The 26,109-nt window shown below is 39.2% G+C and overlaps 1 protein-coding gene across 4 annotated transcripts in view; it reads right to left on the bottom strand.

The window, feature by feature from the left end:
- Positions 1–1,967: 1,967 nt before the first annotated feature.
- Positions 1,968–26,109, bottom strand: part of PTCD2 (pentatricopeptide repeat domain 2) — a 46,558-nt gene continuing 22,416 nt past the window's right edge. For 3 of the 4 annotated variants that reach the window (XM_074200634.1, XM_074200633.1, XM_074200630.1), the window contains 4 exons: positions 22,991–23,104; positions 20,855–20,929; positions 12,606–12,719; positions 1,968–7,162 (listed from right to left, as the gene is read on the bottom strand). In XM_074200634.1, coding sequence (XP_074056735.1) covers positions 6,938–7,162; positions 12,606–12,719; positions 20,855–20,929; positions 22,991–23,104 — 528 coding nt within the window. In that variant the 3' untranslated portion in view covers positions 1,968–6,937. The remainder of the gene's footprint in view (positions 7,163–12,605; positions 12,720–20,854; positions 20,930–22,990; positions 23,105–26,109) is intronic. The other variant, XM_074200631.1, reaches the window with a different exon arrangement.

Here is a 26,109-nt window from a genome sequence, read left to right as displayed (position 1 = left end):
GAAAAGTAGCCCTCTGGCTTCTAAAACTGAAAACCTCTAATAAGAGCAGAGTTGGAGTTTAGCATTTCAGTCTTTTCAAGTAATCAAATTTAATAAACGAAACTTAATAAGGATAAATATAGTCTTATACTCAGTTTCCAAAAAATCAGCTTTTCGAGTGCAAGATCAGGGCTGGCTTGGAAGTAGCTGATTTGAATAAAAAGATCAACGAACTAAAGACTCAGTGTAAGTATATAATAGAATAAGGCAATCAAAACTAATTAGTGTATTAGGAGAGACTTAGATGATGCAATAATAGAGAAAATACATTTGGGAATTTCTTGGCAAAGATTCTAGATATGGGTTTACCCTGTCCAGATCATTTTACAGATGAGGAAACTGAGGCAAACAGGGCAAGTGACTTGCCCAGGATCACACAGGAAATATCTGAGGCTGGATTTGAACTCAGGAAAATGAGTCTTTCCAATTGTAAGCCTTGGGTTCTATCCATTTCACCACCTTGCTGCCCCAGTAAAGGGTTATCACCAGTCAGCAGATATTTAAGTACTTTCCATGGGCACTACCTTCAAAGACATTCCAGTTTAAGATTGCTCTGTCTTAGGAAGCTTGGTACTTTGCCATCCTTCCTCCTGATTTTTTGCGGGGAGGAGGAATCTTTTGTTTGGTGGGGTAGGAAAATTGTTTACCAATGCATATTAGCAACTTCTCTGCAATTTCAACTTTAGAAAGTTGCCTGGGGCACTGAGTCCTTAAAGTGACTTGCTCAGGGTCCCAGAAGCTCTATGTCTGAGGTGAGAATCAAAGCCAGGTCTGTTCTCCATCCACTCCAACACATTCCTTCTCTTTCCATGTGATAGGTCTTGACTAGAGGACACAGCAGACTTTTACATAGCTTTAAGGTTTGGGAAAGGCTTGATCTATATTATCTACTTGTGTGATGTTGGGCAAGTCACTTATCCTCTTTTAGAGTTAGTTTTCTCATCTGTAAAATAAGATTGAACTAGATGACCTCTGAGGTTCCCAGCTCGGACCTATGATTCTGAATCATTTGATGCTCACAATAGGTGTGGGAGGAAAGTGCTAATATCATCTTCATCTTTCAACCTTAGGCAATGTCTGAGACAGAACTTGTACCTAGGTCTTGCACCCTTCAAAGCCAATATCCATTGTGCCACACTGTCTTTGTGAAGCTAGCTACCAATCTCTTCTCATGTCTTCCCTTTCTATAGGCTAAACATCTCTAATCCCTTCAGTTTTCATAAGGAATGCTCTCAAGGACCATTCCCATCTTGGGGGATGAAGGTCAATCAGAGCCTTTCCTAAAATATAGAATTTACGTCTGAATACCAGACTTATCCAGACCACCCCTAAATGAAACCATCTTCCACTTTTCTATTCTTGGATACTATTATGCAGTCATCTGCAACTCATCGTGACCCTATTTGGGGTTTTCTTTGGCAGAGAGATAATGGAATGGTTTGCTATTTCTTTCTCCAGCTCATTTTACTGATGAGGAATTGAAGCAAACAGTTAAGGGACTTTCCCAGGGTCACACAGTTAGTGTCAGAGACTAGATTTGAACTTAGATCTTCCTAACTTCAGGTCCTGCATTCTATCCACTGAACCACCTAAGTCTCCTAACACACTAATTTGTTTTGGTTTCCTTATCGCATTATTCATTTGTAGTCCACTAAGTAGTCCACTTGTAGTCCACTAACACCCCCAGATCTTCTTATTCAATCAACTGCTCCAAAGTCATGCTGCCCCAATTTTGTACTTGAAAAGTTGATTTTTAAAAACATTAAGTATAAGGCTATATTTATCCTTATTAACTTTATAATCACTGTATTAACATCGGTTCCTTGAAAGGCTAGGAAACAATGAAGCCTAAGACATGGTTATTTTTTTTAATTTTATTTATTTTTTAATTTTACTACTCCCCCCCGCCCAATCTCGCTCCTCTCCCCCACCCCCCACAGAAGGCAGTCTGATAATCTATGAATTGTTTCCATGCTATACATTGATCCAAATTGAATGTGTTGAGAGAAAAATCATATCCTTAAGGAAAAAATAAAGAGAGAAAAATTACATAATAACATTTTTTTAAAATTAGAGATAATAGTCTTTGGTCTCCATTCAAACTCCACAATTCTTTTTCTGGATACAGATGGTATTCTCCACCACAGATACCTTCAAATTGTCCCTGATTGTTGTACTGGTGAAATGAGCAAGTCTATTAAGGTTGAACAACACCCCCATGTTACTGTTATAGTGTACAATATTCTTCTGGTTCTGCTCATCTTGCTCAGCATCAGTTCACGACATGGTTATTTTTGAATGATGTGGGCAAGTCACCTAGGAGGGAAAGGAAGGGTGCAAGTATATATTAGATGCCTATCAGCTGCAAGGCACTGTGCTGAGCTCCTTACCAGTAACAATGTTTGATTCCCTAAAAGGCAAGTATGAGCTGGGATTGCATCACTGGAATTCCCAAATGGATAAGATTAACCCATCTGAGCAGATTTGGTCCAAAGCTCTGATCCATTGAGATATTTTTGGATCTTCCTACCTGGTAGCCTCTCCCTATGGTATTTATTTTGATGGTCATACACCTAAGTTTTCCCCCTCTCCTTTCCTTTTCATGTCAGTTCAACAAACATTTATTTATGCAATTATGTTCTACCAGGACCATGCCACAGGTACAAAGACAAAAGAGTCACAGTTAATATCGTCAGAACTTCTGAGGTGAGGGGACTGAAGGAGAGAACATAACAGAATCACAGGTAAATATAAAATATATACAAAGTGCTGGGCAGCTAGGTGGTACAGTGTATAGACAAGAGTCTGGAGTCAAAAAGATATCTTCCTAAGTTCAAATTTGGCATCAGACTCTTACTAGTTGAGTGACCCTGTTTGCAGAAAGAAATGGCAAACTATTCTTTGCCAAGAATATCCCAAATGGAAGTGAGATTGGGGGAAAAATTATAAAATTCAAAAATAAAAAATAAATTTAAAAAAGAATGTCCCAAATGGGGGCCATAAAGCATTAGAAATGACTGAATGACTAAACAACAAAAATGTTATGTAATAATTATTATATAATCCATTTGGCATGTAAATATGGCCTTCATTTCACAGGATTAAAATATGTGAAAGATTAAAATATTAGCTTTGAGTATGAATCTGAAGAATTTTATTCTTTTTTTTTAACTATGACTCACATAAACTACAAAGGCTCTAGAGAGGGGTTGCAATCTGCACTTGTGAGGCAGAATAACTACACTATAGACATGCCAGACTGTTGAAGTACTGAATAAACACATCCACATCATATAAATGTACAGCTTTCAAATTAGAATAGTATTATCCTGACAATAACAATTTCCAGTCTACAACTATAGACAAGCTTTTGCCACCTTAGTATCAGAGCAGACTTGCCTAGAGTAGAATGTCCTAATATGGTAAAAAATACTACTCTTGCTCGCAAAGCTCTATGAAGTTCACCCAAGCAAGACTGCCAAAGGGTGGGGTCTCTTTGCACAGGTAGGTGTAAAGGGAAAAGAAGGGAGGGGAAGAAGAAAGATTCTGGGTTTGGCAAGTGGAAAGCACATAGTTCTTTAGGATTTGTGGTGTTTAGGACATCAATTATATATATGTGGAGATGTCTCTTAGGATTGTTGTTTGTTCTTCATTTTTGAAGAGGTCCAATGACATCATGAAGTGATATCATGACTTATGTATGTACTGGATTTAAATGAAGCAGAGTTGCATAAAGTCTTCAGCCTCACTATCCTTTCTAGAATCTCTAGAGCCTGCTTCATGGCTGGTGGAACAATTGTTCTTATCTGCTCATTCCATTGGGGGAAGTCTTAGCATGCTTGGGGTAAACACCTCCTTAATTTAACAATGGGTCTGAGGTCTGTTGTCCACCCTTAACCTGATTTAGCCCTATTAGATAGTTTTGCTGGGGTGTACCTGCTAGGCATACTACTCAAGTCACAGGTGAGTCACAGAATAGAGAGGCTGAAAACAAAGGTGGATGAGCAGTCCTGAAAAGGGCTTACACTAGAGGCACCAGTCCTTGGAGTCTACACACACCATGTCTCTAAGGATAGTTGCTTAACAAATGCTAGTTGACTTGACTTTTGACATACCTAGGCAATCACAAATACCACACACTCCCTCAAAACAGAGGGGTATTCATTTACTTGATTTGTTCAATACTTGTTTATTATCCAGTAAGAAGCAGCAAGTAGGGGCAGCTAGATGGCACAGTGGACAGAGTACTGGCCTGGAGTCAGGAGGACCTGAGTTCAAATCTGGTCTCAGACACTTAACAATTACTTAGCTGTGTGTGATCCACTGCCTTGCAAAAAAAAAAAAGAAAATTGTATGAACTCAAGATCAGACTTGTCAGTAAAACCTGGGTCCATTTCCTCAATGATACATACTAACTGTGTGACTACAAGTAAATCAGAGTAATTCTTTAAATTATAGACTACCTCTTGGAGGACAATAAGTTTTTGTCTTGGTATCTCCAGGCCATAGTGAGGGGATAAAATTGAACTACTGTTTTGTGTCCATAGAAAGAATTTTCAAACCAATGAAATCACAGGTTTGGACCAGCAACAAAAGTATCCAATATTTGCAGAGTATGTGGTGCCGTTCATATTCAGTTAGGGAGATATAAGATGAATGACATGATTTCTACCCTCAGGGAGCTTACAATCTAAATTGTTTCATATAGAAATAACACACACATAGTGTGTATTTACATTGACCACATTTATATGACATATACAAGTGTGTACTTACATGACTACAATAATGTAAAAACACATGACTACAAGAGTGATGTAAAACTACATGATTACATATAATGTAAATAACAAAAGGAAACTGAACAATGCGTAATCAGAATAACCCAGTTTGGTCCTGAAGATGAGAAAATGCACTCGATTCATTTCTTTGAAAACATGGTTGTCTAAGTGTGAGCACCATTGCATATACCTTTAAATTCAGTTGATGGATAGACTTGTTTTGGTTAACTGCTTTAAAATTTCTTTCCTGTCTTTTTTATTCTGTTTCAAGAGTTGGCTCACTGGAGAAGGGAAGGGAGAGGAATATATTTGGAAAAAGAGGGGATGTTAATGCCAAAGATATCAATATTTTTTTTCAAAAAAATTGATCTGTCTAGAGCTTCGCACAGTCATGAATAAAGATAACATCTTCTGAAAGCAATGATTGTGAGGAGGAAAGTAGTTCTTTTTTGTGTCTATTCTGCAGTCCAACCAACATCCTCCAAGTGACTTTCATTTCTTACTCAATCTTACTCTGCCTGGGAAACTTGTCTGACTTGGTTGACCCAACTCTGTCCTTTTTCAGGAGGTACATCAGGTCTAGTAGAAAGACTATTACATTGAGCCAGGACGCCCAGATTCCAGCTCAAACCTGCCAGTAATTAGCTGTGTGCTCTCAGACAGGTGACTTTTCTTTTCTGGACTTCAATTTGCTCATTCACAAATGAGGGATGATCTCAAAGGTCACTTAAGAGTTTGAACATCTAAGAAAACCTGCTGCCTATGAACAATAATACAAAATCACATCTCTTGCAGAAACATTCTCAAAAGTGCCCGTCTGCTTAAAGTGGGGTGGGAGGGAAGAGAAGTGCGGAAAAGGGCAGATGGTATCAGAAAAGAAAGAAGCCAGGGCTTGTTGCTCATTAGTGTCAGCCGCACTCCAGGCAGATACACACGCCTTAAACATCACAACAGGCCTTTGGAAACAAAAGGCACAGCTGAGATGGGACCACTGTGCATTTTCATATTGTGTCTTACTTCCAGATGCTGTATTTCAAATCATTAGTTGAAGTGGGACCCGAGGGCACTTGGGAACTGGGTCCTGCGCTCTCAAGAAAGACATAGTTCTTTTCATTGAAAATAAGGAGCTCCAAATGGAGACAGGCAAAGAAAACCATTAACAAAAGAGATGCATTATAGGACAGACAATATGTGACATACTGACTGAGATGAGACGGAGAATTTTAAATAGTTCTTAATGGGAAAACATATGATTTACCCTAAACTGGGAGGTAAGCATTTAAAGTTGGCATATTTAATAAGTTCAAAAAGATGAAACTTGGGTCTATTTCCCTCATAGAGGGGAGGAAGAAAGAAGAAAACAAAGCATTTTGGTTATTCTATGCGTTGCTTTTATTAGTCTAAAATCTTCCTACGTGTTGTCTGATATTCTCAGATCTGGATGGTAAGATAGGAGGGCACAAGTACTGGTGTATATAGATGAGGAAACCAGGAACTAAATCATTAAGAAGTGGATTGTGTAGGGTCACATAAATTAGGTAGTGGTGGAAGCCAGGACAAAATCCTCCTTAGTCCCAGTTTCTTGTTGAGTTACATTGTCCATGTAATTCTGCTTCTAGCAAATATTTTATTAGGGACTTTCTCAGCATTCACACCTTGGTGCTTTAGATACTAAAAACAGTATTAGTGCATTCAAGGAAATATGAAAAGATGGCCATTTTTCAAAGCAATACAGCAAACTTCCTGAAATCCACTACAGAATCGAGTTTCCAATGATATAACAAGTGCCTTTGGAAAGAAGGGTTACTAAGAGTGGACAAGTCTATAGCCTGCCCTGAAATTCTTCTCCGTTTTCTCTTTGTTTGTGTGAACTGAGGTCCAGGAAACAGGACTGAGAAACCACTACAACCTTCTCTAGGGCACATCTGTCACTCAACAGAGACCAAAATAAAAATTCAGGTTGTTTGGGTCAATTGTCCATAATACTAACCTCTCAGTTAGGAATGTCAAAAATCTGGGAAGGGGAAAAAATATTCAGCCTAATTTCCTTTAGATCAATTTCTAAAACATTCAGAAAGACACAACCAGTTCAGAGTCACCTTAGCTCCCATCCAGGGCTACTCAGCTATCAGAGATGAATTGAGTGGTTGTAAAGTCCGGCGGCTTATTTTTCTCTTGTTAAAGGAGAGAATGTGGGGTTTCTTGCTCTGAGGGATGACACAAAGTATTGTATCCACAGGTTGGGGGATGACCTGGCCAGAGAGCTGGAGCTTATCCCAAATCTCTTTGAATCTGGCCTGGAGAGCGGGCTGTCCATCTAATTTTTTCTTCACTGTAGTCAGCTGTAAGGAGAAGAGAAAAACAGAATGTAGAAGGTCTGCAAGACAGTTCCTGTCTTTCTCTTGACTGCTAGTGCCACCCCCACCGCAAGACCTTTAAGAGATTTGTTTTTATAGATTTATTGTACATATAGTCTTCCCTCATGTAATGTAAGCTCCCTGAGGAAAGAGACTATTTCATCTGCCTTGGTATTTCTGACAATGCCAAGACACACAAATACCTCTAAGGAAATACATGCCCATTCTAGGGACTGTTATGAAAACTGGAGTGCAGGGCAGTGAAAGGCCACTGCTGTAGTTTTAGTCACATCCCATCCTCCCACACTGGGGTTTCTTTGGCAAAGATACTGGGATGATTTGCCATTTTCTTCTCCAGTGGATTAAGGCAAAGAGAGGTTAAGTGACTTGTCCACAGACAAAGAGCTAGTGAATATCTGAGGCCAGATCTGAATGCCAGGCCCAAGGCTCTCTCCACTGAGTCACCCAACTGCCTGGAAGGCAAACAGAGGTTCAATAACTTGCCCAGGTCACACAGGTCTTCCTGTGTGCTTTAGTCACTGAGCCAACTAACGAAGGGGTATAAAGTCACAAGAATGGTTCTACAAATCACACCTGTCCATCATACCTGAGAGTTAAACATTGGATATTTAATGTGAGAATTTAAAATAGTATCACTGACCCCAGGGAAGCTCATTAAAGCAAGTAAAGTAAATTTACTTGATTAGATACCATTACTAGAGTAGAATCCTTTTTTTGCTCTACTAACACAATCATTTCTTAATTAAGCTCAAGTTGCATGAATTTGGTTTTCTGAAAACTGCTTCCTAAGTACTAATTCAATCATATGGGATGAGAGTAGTCTTCTGGTGCCCACCCTTAATAGCAACAACAGTCACAGTGCTGCAGGATGTCTCATGAGGTTCAACAGGCTAAGGACAGTGAAAGACCAGTTGATGCCACAGCATTTATTGGACAGTGGTCATGTGAAGGTACCTGCTAAAAAGAGACCAAATGGAGAATTCAGGAAGTAGCCTCATTACCTTGTCACATATTAATACTGGGAATAAACCAACATTTACAAGTCCTCAAAGGTTTGCAGTGAACATTGTATTATCTCACTAGATCCTCATCACAACCCTTTGGGGAAAAGACTTGTCTCAAATTCTTAGTGAGTCTGTTGTCTCACAGATAAAGGTCCTCCCTCCAAGCATTTAGGTATCATCTGAGTTAAGCCTTGGAGGATGAGCAGGATAGAGCCATTGAGTAATGGGGGAAGGTGAAGGAGGACCTGGGCTTTGGAAGTACAGGGGATATTCAGGAAGAGGGGAGCTGTCTACAATTTCACATAAATAAACCTGAAAAGGTTGAGTGGAGCCATATCACTTAATACTGAAATGCCATACTAAGGAGTCTGGAGCTGTTTTTTTCCTATGGGTATGAGAAGTCAGCAAAGGTTTCTGAGCAGGGAATGACACTGGAACAATTTTTTTAGGAAGATTATGGTGGCAGTGGAACACAGGCTGGATTACAGATTAGAAGGGGGGTAGAGAGCAGGATTCCCTTCCCCTACTTTATTTGAGGAGATTTAACTTCTGATCACACCCACTGGCCTACACTCACTTTCTGGATATCCTTCCAAGCCTCTCTCTCCCTTTTACAACACATCTCTCCATGGAATCTTAATGCTTGAAAGGTTTTTAATGTTCTTATGAGAAGCTCTCTCTGTCATCGGATTCAAGGTGAACAGAATTAATGTGCAGCATAAGGTTTCCCAAAAATGCAGTGAAAAGCTGTCAAACCTGAGCCAACTTTGCTCTAATTGAATGTACTGCCTCAGTTCTCTCGGTTAACTGTGGAAACATGAAATGGAATTATTACAGCGATTCTGCCATCTAAGCAGGAAAGAGAAGGGACCAGATTTGTTTCCTAATTTAGTTCATAAAAAAAGAAAATCAATGAAGGAGAAGCCTGTGTTTTAATCATCTGAACTTCAGTTTTACAGAAATGGAAAAAAGGGAAAAGGGAATAGGCATTAGGAAGCACCTACCATGGTGAGTGTAGGCTCATCGCCATATTCCTATTTATTCATGGGGTCATTATGACTCCCATTTTACCACTGAGGAAACAGAGGTGAAGTTGTTTAATACTCTTTCTCTTGCATCTGCAGGTGGTTAGAGTTCCCTTGATTTATTTTGCCACATTACTTTTAATCACTTACCATTGCCATACTTTGAGCTGGAAAAGCCCATCAAGACAGGATCTGAACTCAGGGCTTTCTGTCACCAATCACACACTTCTACAATACACCTAGCTATCTCTAATGTTACCTACAAAAGACAGATTCAAGACAACTGATCTTTCACACGTGGTCTGTGACACACACTTTACTCTCCTTGAAAAAGAGCCAACTCCAGAACTCCATTTGCCACATGCTAACACGCCAGATGCAGTAGCAGAAGGGTTCAAAAGCACTGGATCTGGGAACCCAGAGGCTTGGCTCCAAGTCTAGGATTTGTCACTTAACCAGCTAAATGACTTATACCCACTGTCTCTTAGCCTGAGTTTCCAAAGAAAAAGTCTAAATGGCTATACATGTCTTTATATAAGAATCCATCTAAAAGTTTTTTTGGAGGGAAAAAGGTCCTTTGAGCTAAGTTAAAATTGAAAGTATTTTTTAAAAATTCAATATTCTTCCATGTGAATTCTGGGTAGGTAATATATAACTTCAACAGAGAAGAGAGTCTGCTGTAAATGATGGAGCCCTGGATAGGGAGTCAGGAAACCCAGAATTACATTCTTGTTTTGCTACGAACTTGCTGTGTATCCTTGGAGAAGCCTCTATGTTAAGATATAAGGGAAGGCTCAGAGAAAGGCCCAGCTCTGCCAGAGCATGCTAAGCAACAGCAGCAATGGCAGCTGCCGGCCACAAGGGGGACATTCCAATTCTAGGTCATTTTGCTCCATTCTGGAATGTGGCTGGAGAAAGGAAGATACAAGTGAGGAGGCTGAGCAATCTGAGGTACCTGAAGGTCTGTCCTACATCTGCCACAAATGGAAGAAAAGAATTAGTAAAATACTTTTCAATAGGATTCAAGTTAGGTTGCATTTCCAGGGCTATGACTATAGGGAGGGGGCAATGTATAATACTCTCTGGGCCTCAGTTTCCTTATCTTAAAAATGAAAAAGGGGGGAGGGAAACTAGATGATGTCTTAAGTTATCATAGTGGGCCAAGCTCTCCCAAAGTAATGTCCTCTAAGGAAAACCAAGAAAGCTGTGCTTGGTGTTTGCTACACCAAAACCATCGGATTCAAGACCAGAAGACCTGGGTTCAAAAGTCACTTCATGCAGTTATTAGCTTTGTATCTTTCATCAAGTCACTCTCTGAACCTTGGTTTCCTCATCTATAAAATGGGAATGCAGTGGCTGTGAGAAGCAAATTAAATAATGAAGGTACCGTGTTTTGCAAAGATCAAGTGCTGTAGAAATGTAAGCTTTTAAAATTATTTATTTTTACCAATCTTTAAAAAAAATTTTGAGTTCCAAATTCCTGCCCTCTCTCCAGTCTTCCCTCTGATCCCACAGAAGTAAACAAAGTGATATCGATTAAACATGTTGAAGTTATGTAAAATGTATTTCCATATTAGCTGTGTTGCACAAAAAAGTGAGAAAACTAAAGAAAAAATTAATTCCACCTAACAATGCTTTCTGGTAGAAATTGTTAGAATTTTAAGAATTAAGAGTAGTCCTCAAATACCTACTTATACAACTATTGTCCTTATTTTCCCCTATCAAAGAAAGAAAAATGTGTTTAGGTTTCATAGATCATATGATCATAGATCATAGATCAAATAGTTGATGATCACAAGTTTTCTTTCCTCTTTCCCTTTCCCTTTATCTTTTAAGTCACTTATCAGTTGCCCAAATGGAACAATGTTGATAAAGGGTTAGCTTTAGAGTCAGAAAGATGGGAATTTAATCCCAATTTTGCCATGTACTGTTATATGACCCTGGGAAAGTCATTTAACTTCTCATTACTAGGCTAGGCTATCCTCAAAGACTACAGCTTGCGTTGAATAGTATGTTTAGAGATCTGGAATAATAGAGGGAATGTATTCACTAGTAATATTCTACTCTTAGAGTTATCAAGTTCACAACTCTGGAGTGCAGCCAGAACCAGATTAAAATAGAATCCAACACAGATAATAATAATTTGTGGTTTTCCATATCAATATGAGGCCCACAGGGATCCACTTTTAGAGTTGGACACCACTAATGTATGCCACTGAAATAACAATTCTGTCCCATCAGCTGCAAAATCAATGACTCTTCAGGTTGTTCTGAGCTATGGGTAGAACATTATAGGGGGTAGCTGGGTGGCACAGTGGATAGAATGTAAGGTCATTTTCATGAGTTCAAATCTGGCCTCAGTCATTACTTGCTGTGTGACCTTGGACAAAGACTTATTAACACTTTTTGTCTCAGTTTCCTCATCTGTAAAATGAGCTGGAGAAGGAAATGGAAAATCACTCTAGTATCTTGGCCAAGAAAACCCCAAATGAGGTCACAAAGAGTCAGTCATGACTGAAATGACTGAACAACAAACCAAAGAAAATCAGGGTTAGAGCATGTGGTGGCTTTATACTCTATTCAGACTGGAAAGAGACCCTTTGAGAGTGGTGATGATGACAGTTTACATTTACAGAGTACTTTTGTAAGACACTTATGTGTGTGTGTGTGTGTGTGTGTGTGTATGTAAATATATGTGCATGTATGTAAATATGTGTATGTGAATGAAGTAGTGAGACCTTATTTGTTGTTGTTGAGTCATTTCAATTATCCAACTCTTTTGATCCCTTTTGGGATTTTTCTGACAAAGATAATGGCCATCTTTCTCTAGCACATTCTGCAGACAAGGAAACTGAGTCAAACAGGGTGAAGAGATTTGCCCAGGGTCACATAGCTAATAAATGCCTGAGACTGTATTTGAACTCAGGTTTTCCTGACTCTAGGCCTGGCACTCTATCTACTATGCCACCAGCTGCCCAAGCACTACAATACAATTCTGACAATAACATCCAGAGAAGCCCAAGGTCACAGGGCTATTACATATAGAGTCGAACACTGTATCCAGGTCTTCTAATTCCATAGTTTTTCTATCCCTTGGACCATGATGACTTTTGCTGTAAAGCATTTAGCATGGTGATTGTGTTGTAGGAGCTTAATAAATGTTTCATGAACTGAACTGGATTAAAGCAAAGACTTGCTAAATCTATCCCTGACGTGTGACTGCCCAACTCAGTCTGGACCCCCACTCAGCCTTGTCCTTGCAGCTCAGAGCCCCCGAGCTCAAGAGATCTGCCAGTCATCCTTTGGGTCTCAGGAATGTGCCATCAAGCCCAGCTAGTGTTTTACTTTTAAGAATTTTTTCAGTGCCCATGAACTTACCACTTCCTCTGAGAACTCTTGCTTCTTCACAAAGCTGGAGTAGGCTTTTTCAGTAGATGCCTCTAGGATCTGCAGGACTCCTTCCAACATGTCTGAGTGGGCATGGATAAGGATCTAGACAACAGAACCAAAGATCACTGTTGGAATCCGAAGATATGAAACCTGGACAAGCCTCCATTTTACCCCTGGAGAGAGGCACTGGCACAAAGTCTCCTCTGGATGTTCTTGGTTCTCCTTTATTATGCTATTTCCAAAAACTAGGATCTATGAACTTGTTTGTTCACTATTCAGATAATTATATTTTAATATAGTTGATTTCTTTTGTAACCATTTGCGTTTATTCTTTGCATTTAGAAATCTTATTCTGAGAAAGGGTGCACAGGCTTCCCCAGATTGCCAAAGACAGGTCCAGGGCACAAAGCACCAAATGCATCCAGATGACAGAAAAGTCCCAATAGCCAACCCAAAGTGTAGCAAGCCATTAAAATAACCCAAAACAACTTAAGTGTTCTTTCTGCATCTGAGAGCCAACCTATTTCAATATTACTTTTTTTAAAAAAAAATCTGTTATATAAAAAAACAGTTCTCAGAGAGGGAGAAATGGAGAGATGAAGGGAGAAATTTTGTTGATGCAAAAATCCCCACAGAGATCAATAAAAAGGTTTTTTTTAAAGAAAAATTAGGATCACAGGAGCTTAAAGGGACCAACTAACTGCTAATTACCCTCCTTCCAAAACCATCTTGTATTGAACTACTTTGTATTTATTTATGCATATATGTTTTTATACGTATTCATCTTGTTGATCATCTTAAATGTTGGTCAGTAATGTCTGACACTTTGTGACCCCATTTAGAATTTTCTTGGCAAAGATACTGAAGTGGTTTGCCATTTCCTCCTCCAGCTCATTTTACAGATGAAGAAACAGATGAGGCAAACAAATTTAAATGACTTTTCCAGGGTCACATAGCTCATAAGTCTCAAAGGTCATTTTTGAACTCAGGTCTTTCTGACTCCAGGTCTGATGTTCTATCCACTGTGCCAACTAGATGCCCATTTGAATGTCAACTATCTGAAAGTAGGCATTATTTTGGCCCAAAAGTGTCTGCCATATAGTAGCCACTTGATAAATATTTTTGATTTAACTAAATACCATCGAGTCCAACCCCTCTGTTAATAAAGATAAGGAAACTGAGGTTCAGAGAGGATAACTGATTTTCCCCTGAGGGTGCCCTCTGGCTGGAAATGACAAAGCCAATTCAGTTCTTCAACTACCCATCAATACCAGATTAATCTGTAACTGGGAAATGTTTGACACAACAGATAAAAATACAAATTACAATAAAATATTAAATTACCAAAAAAAGACCAAAAAAGGTTATGAAGAATCTGTATTCATTTTTATTTGAATTAAGACAGTACTACACCACACTTTCTTCATATTTTATGAACCTTATTTCTCTAGGGTCCTGCCTACTCAGGAGATAGTTGTGACTATTTTACTGATTGAGAAACTATAGCATATATGGATCTAATACTCAATATATGAAGTAGAAACTTGCATTTAATGATTTAAACTCTATCTACTAAACTATCAAAAACATGTACTGTCTAGAATTCATATAAAAAAATATTATGACTCTTTCTTTTCTCCTCCCTCTCCCATACATAGAGAAAACACTGAGTCATATTTCCAGTAGTGATGGATTCCTATTGAGAGAGAGTGTGTGTGTGTGTGTGTGTGTGTGTGTGTGTGTGTGTGTTTGTGAGAGAGAGCAAGCACACGCTGGAATTTGAACCTGCATCTTCTGACTCCAAATTCAATACTCTTTCCATTGTATGATACTCCTTCCCCCAAATATGGCTCATTGTTGTGGTTCACTTCTATCTAACTCTTTGTGATTCTATTTGGGTTTTTTTTGACAAAGATACTGGAATGGTTTTATCTCTTCTTATCCAGTTTATTTTACAGATGAGGAAATTGAGGCAAATTTAAGTGCTTTGCCCAGGATTACGCAGCTAATACAGCTAATATCTGGAGTCAGATTTGAGTCTTCCTGACTCTAGGCTGTGCACTTTACTCACTTTGCCACTAGTGGCTCTTAACTGTAGTACCTATCTAGGTTAGTTGCTAGGGTTACTAAATGAGGGTCACATTTTATTAATCAAAGGAAAATCACATAGCAGAAGCAGAGTTGCCAACAAGAGATACAGATACTCTTACCTATACTGGCTGTTCTGTGGGATAGAAAGATCACTCCACAGGGTCTCTGAACTCCTTGTCAGCACATAGGTTGAGACCACTTACTTCACCGAGAGAAGATGGAGTACAGCAAGACTTGGGGATCACCTTTGCCTCACTCCACTGGACCTCAGTTTCCTCACTGGTAAAAAGGGATGGCTGGATTTCATAACCTCAAAGTTCCCTTTCATATCTAAATCTGTCTTCTAGGACAGGCTACTGGTAAAGGACCAATGCTGGTGGTACACTGCCACCCTCTGTTAACAACTATAAAATCCAGAGCCCTGCAGCTGCTTTGTCTTCCTAATAGTTGGGAGGTTACATCCACAGGAAATTTACCCTAAGCTGCCCAGTGGAAAAGCAGGGACTTGGAGGCCAAGCAGGAGGAAGGTTCTGGCAGATTTTGCTTTCTCTCCTCAAATTACTTCCCTTCCTGCAAGTAACCTGCTTCCAAAGAGAACTTTCAAGGTGAGATCAAGATCTTGGCTCACCCTGTAGGATGAAGAGACCTTGGACGTGGGCAAGGAGAAGGAGGACTCCTTAGAAGCAGCCCTTATCAGTTTCTCCCTAGCTGAAGTTTCTAGGAAAGAGAGACCAGAGTGGAAGGTCTGGTATTGTTTAAGAGTCTTGGGGTCCACAAAACCAAGGAGTCTCAGAGGTAAATTTTTCAGAGGGTCCATGAAGGGAACAAAAAAGCATATTTTTATTTTCACTAACTTTTATCAGTCAATCTTAACCTGGGATCCATGAATTTTTTTTTAATTTGAAAAATGTATCTCAACATAAATAATTTCCTTTACAAGTCTATGTATTTCATTTTACATTTTTAAAAATATTCTGAAAAGGGGTCCGCTGCTATACCAGACTGCCAAAGAGATTGAGAAAGACTGCTCTAATCTTTCAAGAGATATCAAAATGAAGGCCATGAAAATCGAATTTCAAGGGAGCAGAGGAAAATTTGATATGAGAAACTATTTATGGAGTCTCTGCTTCCTCTGCCGCCATAATCATCCATGGCCCCAGGAAATAATGCCAAGTCACAAGGGTGCTGCGGTCTTGCAGGAATTTGATATAAGTGGATTTTTTTAAAAAGGTGCACAGTAGTTCCAAATGAACATTTAGGAATTAGATTTCTCTCTATATATCTCTGTCTCTGTCTTTCTCACAGTTGAAAAAGACCTATCATAGAGTCGTGCACTAAAGTCCAGTGAGAAAAGTAAATGATTTGAAGTCAGGGTTCAAATCTTGGCTCCAATGTGAAGTACTTTTTTGACCACTCATAGCTTCCTCATATGTAAAATAAGAGGTGAAAATAACCCTCTGAGGTCTCTTTCGAGCTTTAAATCTACAGTCCTAATGGAGCTTCCTATTTCTCAAGTTTTAGTCTGGTAAGCTTCCTGCTGAACTAGGAAAAAAAAGTTTCAGAGGCCATCTGGTCCAACCCCTTCATTTTACAGCTGGAGAAACTGAGGCCCACCGATTGTTACCTATCTCTGCCATTTACCACGGTAGAACCAGGATTTTGACCCAGATTCTCAGATTCTGTCTTCTGTCCACCATAACATTCAGCATGTAATGAAATTTAAGGGTAATCTTCAACAAAGGGGAAGGACAGGACTTAAAAGAGCTCCACCTGTGGTCCACATACAAACAAGGGCAGCTGAGGGAATCATGCATTACCACCATGTGTTAACTCCCCAAGAAAAGGAGGACATGGACATCATTTTGAAATACGTCTCCCTCTGGGACTTTGCCAGTTATATATATATATATATATGGAAAGGAGCAAATTCAAACTGAATTACTGGAAATTTACCTTGATCTGGTTTCAGACATATTTGGAAGTAAAAATTAATCCTCTGATACTGAGCAGAATACTAAAGAGGATCTGGAGCTCTCTCAATATTGATGACCTCAGCTCCGATGGGCAGAGAGCTGAGCCAATATGGTTGTGTCTGCACGAGATATCCCACTCAATCAATGTGGTACTGACTGGGGAGGGACTGGAAAACTGGCAGCATACATCTTTGGACATATTGGCTAAAGAAAGGATGTAGATAAGAGAGAGGGAGAGGAAATGGAAGATTAGGTCAGTCCCAATTCCAAATGAGAAGGAAACGATCTTATCATGAATCACCAATTAAAAAAAGTTAGGCAATGATAATTTCATTGGATTTTCTGAATATTGACTAATGAGCTGCCCATTTGTGAGGTTTCCCTTGAACAATAGTTAATAAAATGCCCTTACAAATTCCAAGGGAGTTTAGCCCTAAACAAGATTGATTCAGAGAAACCTTTTCAAAATAATCTTAGAAATTATTATTTAGCATAAAAATGATTCTTTAGTGTGCACAGATGAATGTACTGATTAATATGATTTGAATTAACTATTAATAGAGTTTAAACATTTGACCATTATTCCGAAAATGGCAACCTTCTCTATTTTCCCCTTCTCTGAAGTTAAGATATGAAAGAAGCTTAAACCATAAGAAATTTAGTTTAGACATAAGGGCGTCCTAAAAAAACTATCTCTAAGTTTTCTTTATGACCTCATTCCAGCTAACTTCTAAACCTACTTTAACAACTACTCCAAAAATTCTAAATTCTTGATGGATCAAACTATTTTCCCCTATACTTCCTCATCATGCATTACCACCATGTGTTAGCAGTTGAGTGGCATAGTGGATTGACAGTAGGAAATGGAGTCAGAAAGACTTAAGCCAGACCGAGAAGCACAGGTGGACCTCATTAAGATCTTAGGCAAAGTAAATCAATTCATCTGCATTTTAGAGGGAATAAGATGCTGTGGGTGACAAAGATATTCTAAAGAAAATGATATGGTATTTTTATAATATCTTTGTGCAGCTTTTTACTCTAGATGTCTATACCCTATTAAGTGTGTATGCTGTTTCCTCTCTGAGTCATTCCTGATGAGAATGAAGGTTCTCTCATTTCCCCCTCAGCTTCCCCCCTTCCATATCATTGCAAAAAAAGAAAAAAAAATCTTTTATATGAAATATCTTAGCCTATCCCACCTCTCCTTTCCTCTTATTCCCAGCACATTTCCCTTTTAACCATTGACTCCATTTTTACAATATATTATATCTTCAAATTCAGCTCTCTCCAGTGCTTCATCTATGAAAGCTTTCTACCTGCTCTATTAAATGAGAAGGTTCATGAGTATGTCAATATCATTTTTCTATGCAGAATACATGCTGTTCATTATCATTAAGTCCCTCATATTTTTTTTTTATGTTTTTTGCAAGTCAAATAGGGTTAAGTGGCTTACCCAATTACCATCTAGGTAATTATTAAGTGTCTGAGACCAGATTTGAACCCAGGTTCTCCTGACTCCAAGGCCAGTGCTTTATCCACTACGCCACCTAGCCCCCCACCCCTTTTAGGTTTTTTAAGTCCCTCATATTTTACCCTTCTCTTCTGCTCTTTATGCTTCACCTGAGCCCTGTATTTGAAGGTCAAACTTTCTGTTCAGCTCTGGTCATTTCAACAGGAACATTTGAAATTCCTCTGGTTCATTGAAAGTCCATCTTTTCCCCTGAAAAAGGATGTTCATTTTGCTGGGTAGTTGATTCTTGGTTGCATTCCAAATGCTTTTGCCTTCCAGAATATTATATTCCAAGTCCTATGAGCCCTTAATGTAGTTGCTGCTAAGTCCTGTGTGATCCTGACTGCAGCTCCACGATATTTGAATTGTGTCCTTCTGGCTGCTTATAATATTTTCTCTTTGACTTGGGAGTTCTGGAACTTGGCTATAATATTCCTGGGGGTTGTTATATTTTTGGATCTCTTTCCAAGGGGCAATTGGTGGATTCTCTCAATTCCTCTGCTTCCAGGATATCAGGGCAATTTTCCTGTAGGAATTCTTTAAAAATGAGGTCAAGGCTCTTTTGCTGATCATGACTTATTGGTATCCCAATAATTTTTAAATTATCTTTCCTGAATCTGTTTTCCAGATCAGTTGTTTTTTGCAATGAGATGTTTCACATTTTCTTCTAATTTTTCATTCTTTTGGTGTTGAAGTATTATGTCTTGATTTTTCATAAAGTCATCAACTTCCTTTAGCTCCATTCTACATCTGAAGGATTTGTTTTCCTCAGAGAGCTTTCTTATCATTTTTCTTATCTGGGCAGTTCTGCTTTTTAAAGCATTCTTCTCTTCAATAACTTTTCCATTTAACCTAAGCTGGTTTTCAATATGTTATTTTCAACATTCTTTTGGATCTCCTCGACTAAGCTGCTGACTTCCTTTTCACGTTTTACCTGCAACTCTCTCATTTCTTTTCCCAATTTTTCTTCTATCTCCCTTACTTGATTTTTAAAATCTTTTTTGAGCTCTGTCATAGCCTGAGACCAACTTTCATTTTTCTTGGAGTCTTTAGATGCAGAAGCTTGTACTTCCTCATCTTCAGATTGAGTATTTTGATCCTTCTTGGGATCATAGACAAAATATTTGTCAGTGGTGTTTCTCTTTTTTCTTTTTACTCATTTCCCCAGTCTGTGCCTGGTTTTGGGGTGCTTCCTGAGCTTTTGAGTTTTAACTGGAACGCCCCCACAAGGATCTCAGTGTGTGAGGCTCTGACGGTTCTCCTGGTCTGTGAATGACCACAAGCTCATCCCTCTGCCACGGGGCTGGAGGGGAGGTTCCTGATCCATGAGGGACCCAGACTGCAATCAGGATCTGAGTGTGGTCAGAGCCCCAGAGTCCTGTTCCAGGGACAGAGGACAGACCTCGGCAGTCACCCTCCACTGTCTTACCTTTGGTGGGCTAGGCACTCGGCACATCTGCCTGGAGGCGCCTGCTTCCATTTCCTGGATCTGGGCTGCCATGGCTGCTGCCTCTATGCCTCAGCAATTGCCCTGAGAGCCTGGGCTTCATGCTCAATCTGGCAGATTCCTGCAGGGATCTCCATGGTTCCCTGCTGATCCTCCAAGTTGTGCCTGGTGCTCCCCCGGGATGCAGGTCAGGACACTCCTTCTGCTGCCAGGAGCCACGGCTCCCAGGACTCCTGGGGCTATTTCCAGTAGACTGAAATTCATTCATTCTGGTGGGGCCACATCTCTAACCCCATGGAGTAGAGTTTTTCCACTATTTTCCAAGTTACCTTGGGTTGGAGAATTGCCTCACTGGATCTTTCTTTTTATTTTTTTTTAGTTTTTGGCAAGGCAAATGGGGTTAAGTGGCTTGCCCAAGGCCACACAGCTAGGTAATTATTAAGTGTCTGAGACCGGATTTGAACCCAGGTACTCCTGACTCCAGGGCCGGTGCTTTATCCACTGTGCCACCTAGCCACCCCAAAGTCTTTTTTTTTTTAGATTTTTCAAGGCAATGGGGTTAAGTGGCTTGCCCAAGACCACATGGCTAGGCAATTACTAAGTGTCTGAGACTGGATTTGAACCCAGGTACTCCTGACTCCAAGGCCATTGCTCCATCCACTGTGCCACCTAGCCACCCCTCTCACTGGATCTTTCTGTGGGTTCTGTTTCTCAAAAATTTAGTTACAGTCATAATTTTAAGATTTTTGAAATATTTTAGAGAGAACACCTAGGAGAGGTTCTTCTCTTGTCGCCATCTTGGCTCTATCCCCAGAAGGAGTCTTTGTGCAGTTTTTAAGCTTTAAGACTTTCATAACTTAAGATTGTGTGGTAGGATAAGAACAATCTATTAACAGGATTTAAAGAAAAAAAGAAACTTCTTCTCAGTTGAAAATAAACTTCACTTCTGTTTGCCACAGTTTACTTTCTCATCCATCTAAGAGAAATAGCTTTCCCATTATCCCACGATCTGAAAAAAGAGTAGCCTGTTTACAGTAACTATCTTAAAGTTTAAAAAATATATTTAAAAGTGTACTTAACTTTCTTCATCACATCTTTCTGTACCCTATGTAGCTAAAGATTGTAAGAGTGACAAAGACTTAATACCATTCCTACACAGGGAGCATCATTTTATTACCCCTCAGGGTCTAGCTTTACATCTAAAATAATCACTTACATTTAAATTACTGCATGCTTTGCTGTCTGGGTTCATGATATGAGAATAAATGGATCTTGCTTTTGCCACCTGGTTCTGAAAGAAAAAAAAGCATATCATAGATGAAAATTGTTCTATCAAGATCATGATGAAGATTTTAGTAAAATCTCCAGGACCTTGGAACACCTCACCTCCTTTCCCCCAAGAACTCAGAAGATGATCCTTATCAAAACAGTCCTTTCCCATCATTAAACATGAATCTTCCATGGCATTCTTCAGTGTGTAACTAACTCCTTCTCTATTTTTCTGCTACTTTTTGTGGTGAGAATGGCCTGGAGAAATGTCACCTAGAGGCTTTCTGTTATGTCCTAGGCAGCAGAGGTCGGGGCTCTTTCATCAGAGATCTTAGAAGGCCAAATGAGAAAGAGGTGAAAGAAGGCACCCCCCTCGGGGCTGCTAACTTGCAGGACAAGCCCATAGGGCTTACCTCCTAGACAGAAACATTGGAAAGGAAATCTCAAGTGGTGGCCTCACTCATACATATTGGAGAAGGGAACTCTAAGAGTTCAGTCCCCACTTTAGATCTGTGGTTCATACAATCATGAACCTTATGGCCACTGCTGAGTGGAATACTTATTCTCACTTCCCCTCCACTAACTCAGTGACCCTAGAGATCAGCAGCATTAGCCCCATTCTAGTGCTGCCTTCAAAAGTATTGCTCCTAATGAGTGATTAGTGGTCAGTCAAAAGTTTGCTAAAAGCAACACTATGTTCAAGACACAGAATTAAGTGCTGGGATAAAAACAAAGGTACCTGCTCTAAAGGGGCTCATGTTCTAAAGGGGGTGATCACAGGCAAACAACAACATATGTGCAAGATGCATACAGTTATCACTGAAAGGTAACTTTAGAGGGCAGGTACTTGCAGGAGAGAATGGGGAAGGCCTCCTGTAAATATGAAGGTGGAGCTGAGTCTTAATGGAAGAGTCAGGGAAGCCAGGAAGCAGAGACAAAGATGCAGAACATTTCAGATGTGGGGGACAGCCAGTGAAAAGGCTATGTATGGCAGGTTCATCTATTTACTGGTGCAACCTTCATAGCTTTGTATACTTATTCTTTTATATTATAATCTTCCTATCTGAAAGGAAAGATAGGCAATTAAGAGGATGGAGAACACTACTAGTGAAAGAACAGCTATGTACACCCAGGAATCTCTTTGTTATTTACTCTTCCTTGTTATTCTGGGAGTTTTCCCTGAATTTAATGAAAACGTACTTGCTTCTCTGAAATTCTAACTAGCAATAAGCTGAATGTCCTGGTCACACTTTGACTGACCACCCTTTTGAGCCCTTAGCAGAGTTACTGCCACTTCTGGGGGGAAAATTCCCTTTTTATATATTGCAAATGTATCCTAGAATCACAGTAAACACACCAGGCCCATGGTTTCACAATGAAAAGCTCTTAGAAGGCTCATTCTTTGGAAGTAGGATTGAGTTCAGGAGGACATACAGGTGACTTAAGTCTTGTGGAGTGGATTCAGGTCACTTGGGCAATTTCTCTGAGTTTTTTCACTCCCATTTTCCATGTGCTTGGGTTCCAACTCTTATAAATGGAAACTGAGTTTCTGAAAGGACTACCTTTTCTGTAACCATAAGCAAAGGTGTCAACTATGGAGCTAACCCATAACTTCTAAGAAAGGTTTGAATCAGATTAACATGTATTTGGGAAATATTTAACAAAATAAATAAAAATACAATAGAAGATAGAAAATGTTAAGATGTGGTTTTCCAAGTCAACATGCAGTATGCATAGATACTTATGTAGATAAGGATCCTTGTGGCTCAGTGGCCACTGGCCAAAGGCTATAACCATAGATTCCAGGGTCAGTACATTGGAAGGTGTTACTATTTCAGAAATGAGTTTTGTGAGGAAAGGCAGGGACTCTTCTGGTTTTGTCCCATAACTTCAATTCCTAACATAATTCCTTATAAGAAACAATGTAAAATTAATTCTAAAATCTTAGTGAATTTGGAAGACAAAACCAGATAGTAAAAAGTGTCAACATCATTAAAAGCAGTCAGATTAACTGATGTGCCTCTCCTCTGTATCAATCTCTTACAAGTTCTAGCATTCGTGGACTTCCCACCCAAATTCATACCTGTTTCAGTGCTAATGCTATAGCAAAACCATAAGCTCGCCTTGTCAAAACTACTTCTTTGATCAATGCTTCGTCCAATAAAGTCATGCAGGTACTGAAAGAATTGGCACTATTCTGCAAAGAAACAACAATTAATGAGCCATCCTCATGTCCCTTCAAATTCATTGAGATGAGTCAAAAAAGTTCAAGATGAGTTTTGGCAAGGTTTTCTCCTGGAAAGCCATGAAGGTTCACATATAGATTTTGGCCTGAATGCAGAAAAACACCTGCAAATTAGCAGATAAAGATTTTCCACATGCAGAAAAAGGACTCAGATAAGCAATGGTGTCAATACCACAACAAATATTTTTTTTAAAAAAGGCAATTAGTGATCTTATTTTTAAATAATCGTCTGAAAATGTTTTTATTGATATTTTCTCTTTTAACTCCCTGCTATTCACACTCAGCAGCTTTAAATTAAAAAAAAAAAAAGCTTTTCCTTGCAATTGGACAAGCCTTTGCCTACCAATATGTGACTAGACTCATCTCCACAAATGACCAGCTTCTGCATATACACAGAAATATGCCAGATACTTGGGCTTGTTACTATACAGAATTCTCCCAGAGGTAAAGCTCATCATTCAGGAGGAACATCTGGCTGGGAAGATTTCCATTCAAAAAGTACATCATATACTGACATACATCAACTCTTTTCAAACTTGCATACCAACCTGAGGTTACCTCCTGAAAGGCTCTCATGAAAATTGATTTTTTTTAAATGAAGAAAATGAGCCACAAACCAGCAAAAAAAAAAAAAACAAAAAACATGAGAGTTCAAGGGTAAAATTGAATTCCTGCCCTCAACTTATCCTTTCATAGTTACTGGATATAGAGCAGACTTATGAGATCATTGTCTATTGGGAAAGTTTGCTTTTGTCTCCCACGACTTGAATAATAACCATCTTCAAGGTTAAGTCTGCTCAGAAAGAACAGAATTTGATCACTTAAGGATGAGATTATTCTTAGAACAATAGCAAACATTTACTGGTCTAGAAGAAATCTGGTAAGGACAAAAGAACACTGGGTTTGGAGTGGGAACAGTTGGGTTTAGGTCTCAACTCTACTTTTCATTACCTATGTGGCATGAGCAACTAAGTCACTTAAAGCTTTCTAGATTTCAATGTCTTTACCTATAAAATGAGTATAACACATTATATAAACATGTATAATACAAACACATACATACATTTATGTATATAAGCACTATGTAAATGCGTTATTAGTACTATTATTAGAATTAATGAATTCTGTTCAAGCTGATCTTCTAATTCTGTTTCTAAGTAACCTAGAAGAAAGTTCTCCTTAGGTTGTTCAAATTCTTTCCACTTAGTGACTTTGTTATATGAAGTTGATGATAGTGGAATGGGCAGTGGACAAAGAGTCCGAGTATTGGTCTTGACTTTGCCATGTACATGCTATGTGAATTTAAATTCCTCAGTTGTAAAATGAGGCTGAAAGTGCTCAACACCATGGATCACAAGCTCTACCTTTGAGGTTTCTTATTAGGAAAGAACTTTGAAGACTGGAAATCATTCCATCAATGTGAATTATGATTGCAATCAGTAGGTAGGTTGAGAATTGGACTTGTCGGACACACACACACACACACACACACACACACACACACAGCGCCTGAAAATATAAATAGAAAATAAAACATTAGGATGGATGAACTGAAGTACCTGAGTTCATTTAGTCAATTGTTCTTTAGTCATTTAAGTCATATTTGATACTTTGTGATCTCTTTTGGGATTTTCTTGTCAAACACACTGGAGTGCTTTCCCCAATTTCCTTCTCCAATTCGTTTTAAAGAGGAAGAAACTGAGGAAAACAAGGTTAAGTGACATACCCAGGGTCACATAGCTGGAGTCTGAAGTCACACTTGAATTCATATCTTCCTGACTCTGAAAGTTCAACTCTCCTTCTCCACTATGGCCCCTAGCTGTCACTATATCTCTTTCACACCTTTCCAAGAACCATTATTACAATGAATTTACAATGGCTAAAACTGGAATGTTAACTTAAAAAAAAATTCTCTTTCTTTCCTACCTATACCTTTCCTAACCATATACCTACTCATTGTTCTGTGCTTACTTACCTACTTACAAAAACCCTCCTAACATTGAAAATGACACCTGAAAACCAGCAGAAGGATTCTTGCATCCAAACTTGATTATCAATTACTCAAAAAACAAAATTTTTATTAGGTATGAGGAGAAATATTTTTAAGGAAATCCTAAGATGAGGACATTTTATGGCTTTCCAAAGGGACCTGAAATAGGGCTTGGGGAGAAACATGAGGCAGAGTGGGGAGACACTGAAGAAAAGGAAGACCACCTTCTTCCAGGTGGCAACCTCTGAGCAGTTGTATTTCCCAGGCGGTGGATTCTAGGGCCTGGTAGGAGATACCTTCATAGTCTATGATTAGGCTGGTTAGTTTTTGCTCAGTTACTACCAAAGTCAAATGGATCCCACCTTGAATGTTGGTTTAACATGATTGTTTGTCTATTTGTCCATCCATCCATCCATCCATCCATCCATCCATCCATCCATCCATCCATCCATCCATGCATCCATCCATCCACATTATTGAGCATCTATTAAGGGCCAAGTACTCTGCTTGGTTACTAAGGGGAAATAATAAAAGTTATGGCAGATCTCTATCTTCTGGGAGCTTAGGAAATACTAGGTTCATATGGTTTTAACTAAAACATAAAGCAGTATACATCAAGGACCAAGAGTGGTTTAAAGCACTCCAGGGGCACAGAAATGAGCAAGCTGGCCTCTTGGGGTGAGCAGGGAAGGAAAGCTTCATGGAGGAGGTGACTGAGCTGAGCCTCCAAGGTGATAGAAATGGAAAAGAGTATTATGAAAGGAGAGAGTCTGAGAACAAGATTAATAAGGTAGAGACTGAGGCTTTTAGTGTAGGAAGAGATCTTAGAGAATATTTAATCCCTTCTGCCTCATTGCCAGATGAGAATTCACCTGCATGGTGAATCATCAACAATATAGTAATACTTTCCCAAGGTCATCTAGATATTTAAAGACTAATTAGAACCTGGTCTCCTGACCTCCCCAAG

Source organism: Macrotis lagotis, chromosome X, assembly GCF_037893015.1.
Source record: "Macrotis lagotis isolate mMagLag1 chromosome X, bilby.v1.9.chrom.fasta, whole genome shotgun sequence".
Taxonomy (NCBI): Eukaryota; Metazoa; Chordata; class Mammalia; order Peramelemorphia; family Peramelidae; genus Macrotis; species Macrotis lagotis.
The sequence above is the reverse complement of the archived record's forward strand: the minus strand, read 5'-3'. Positions and strand labels throughout refer to the sequence as shown.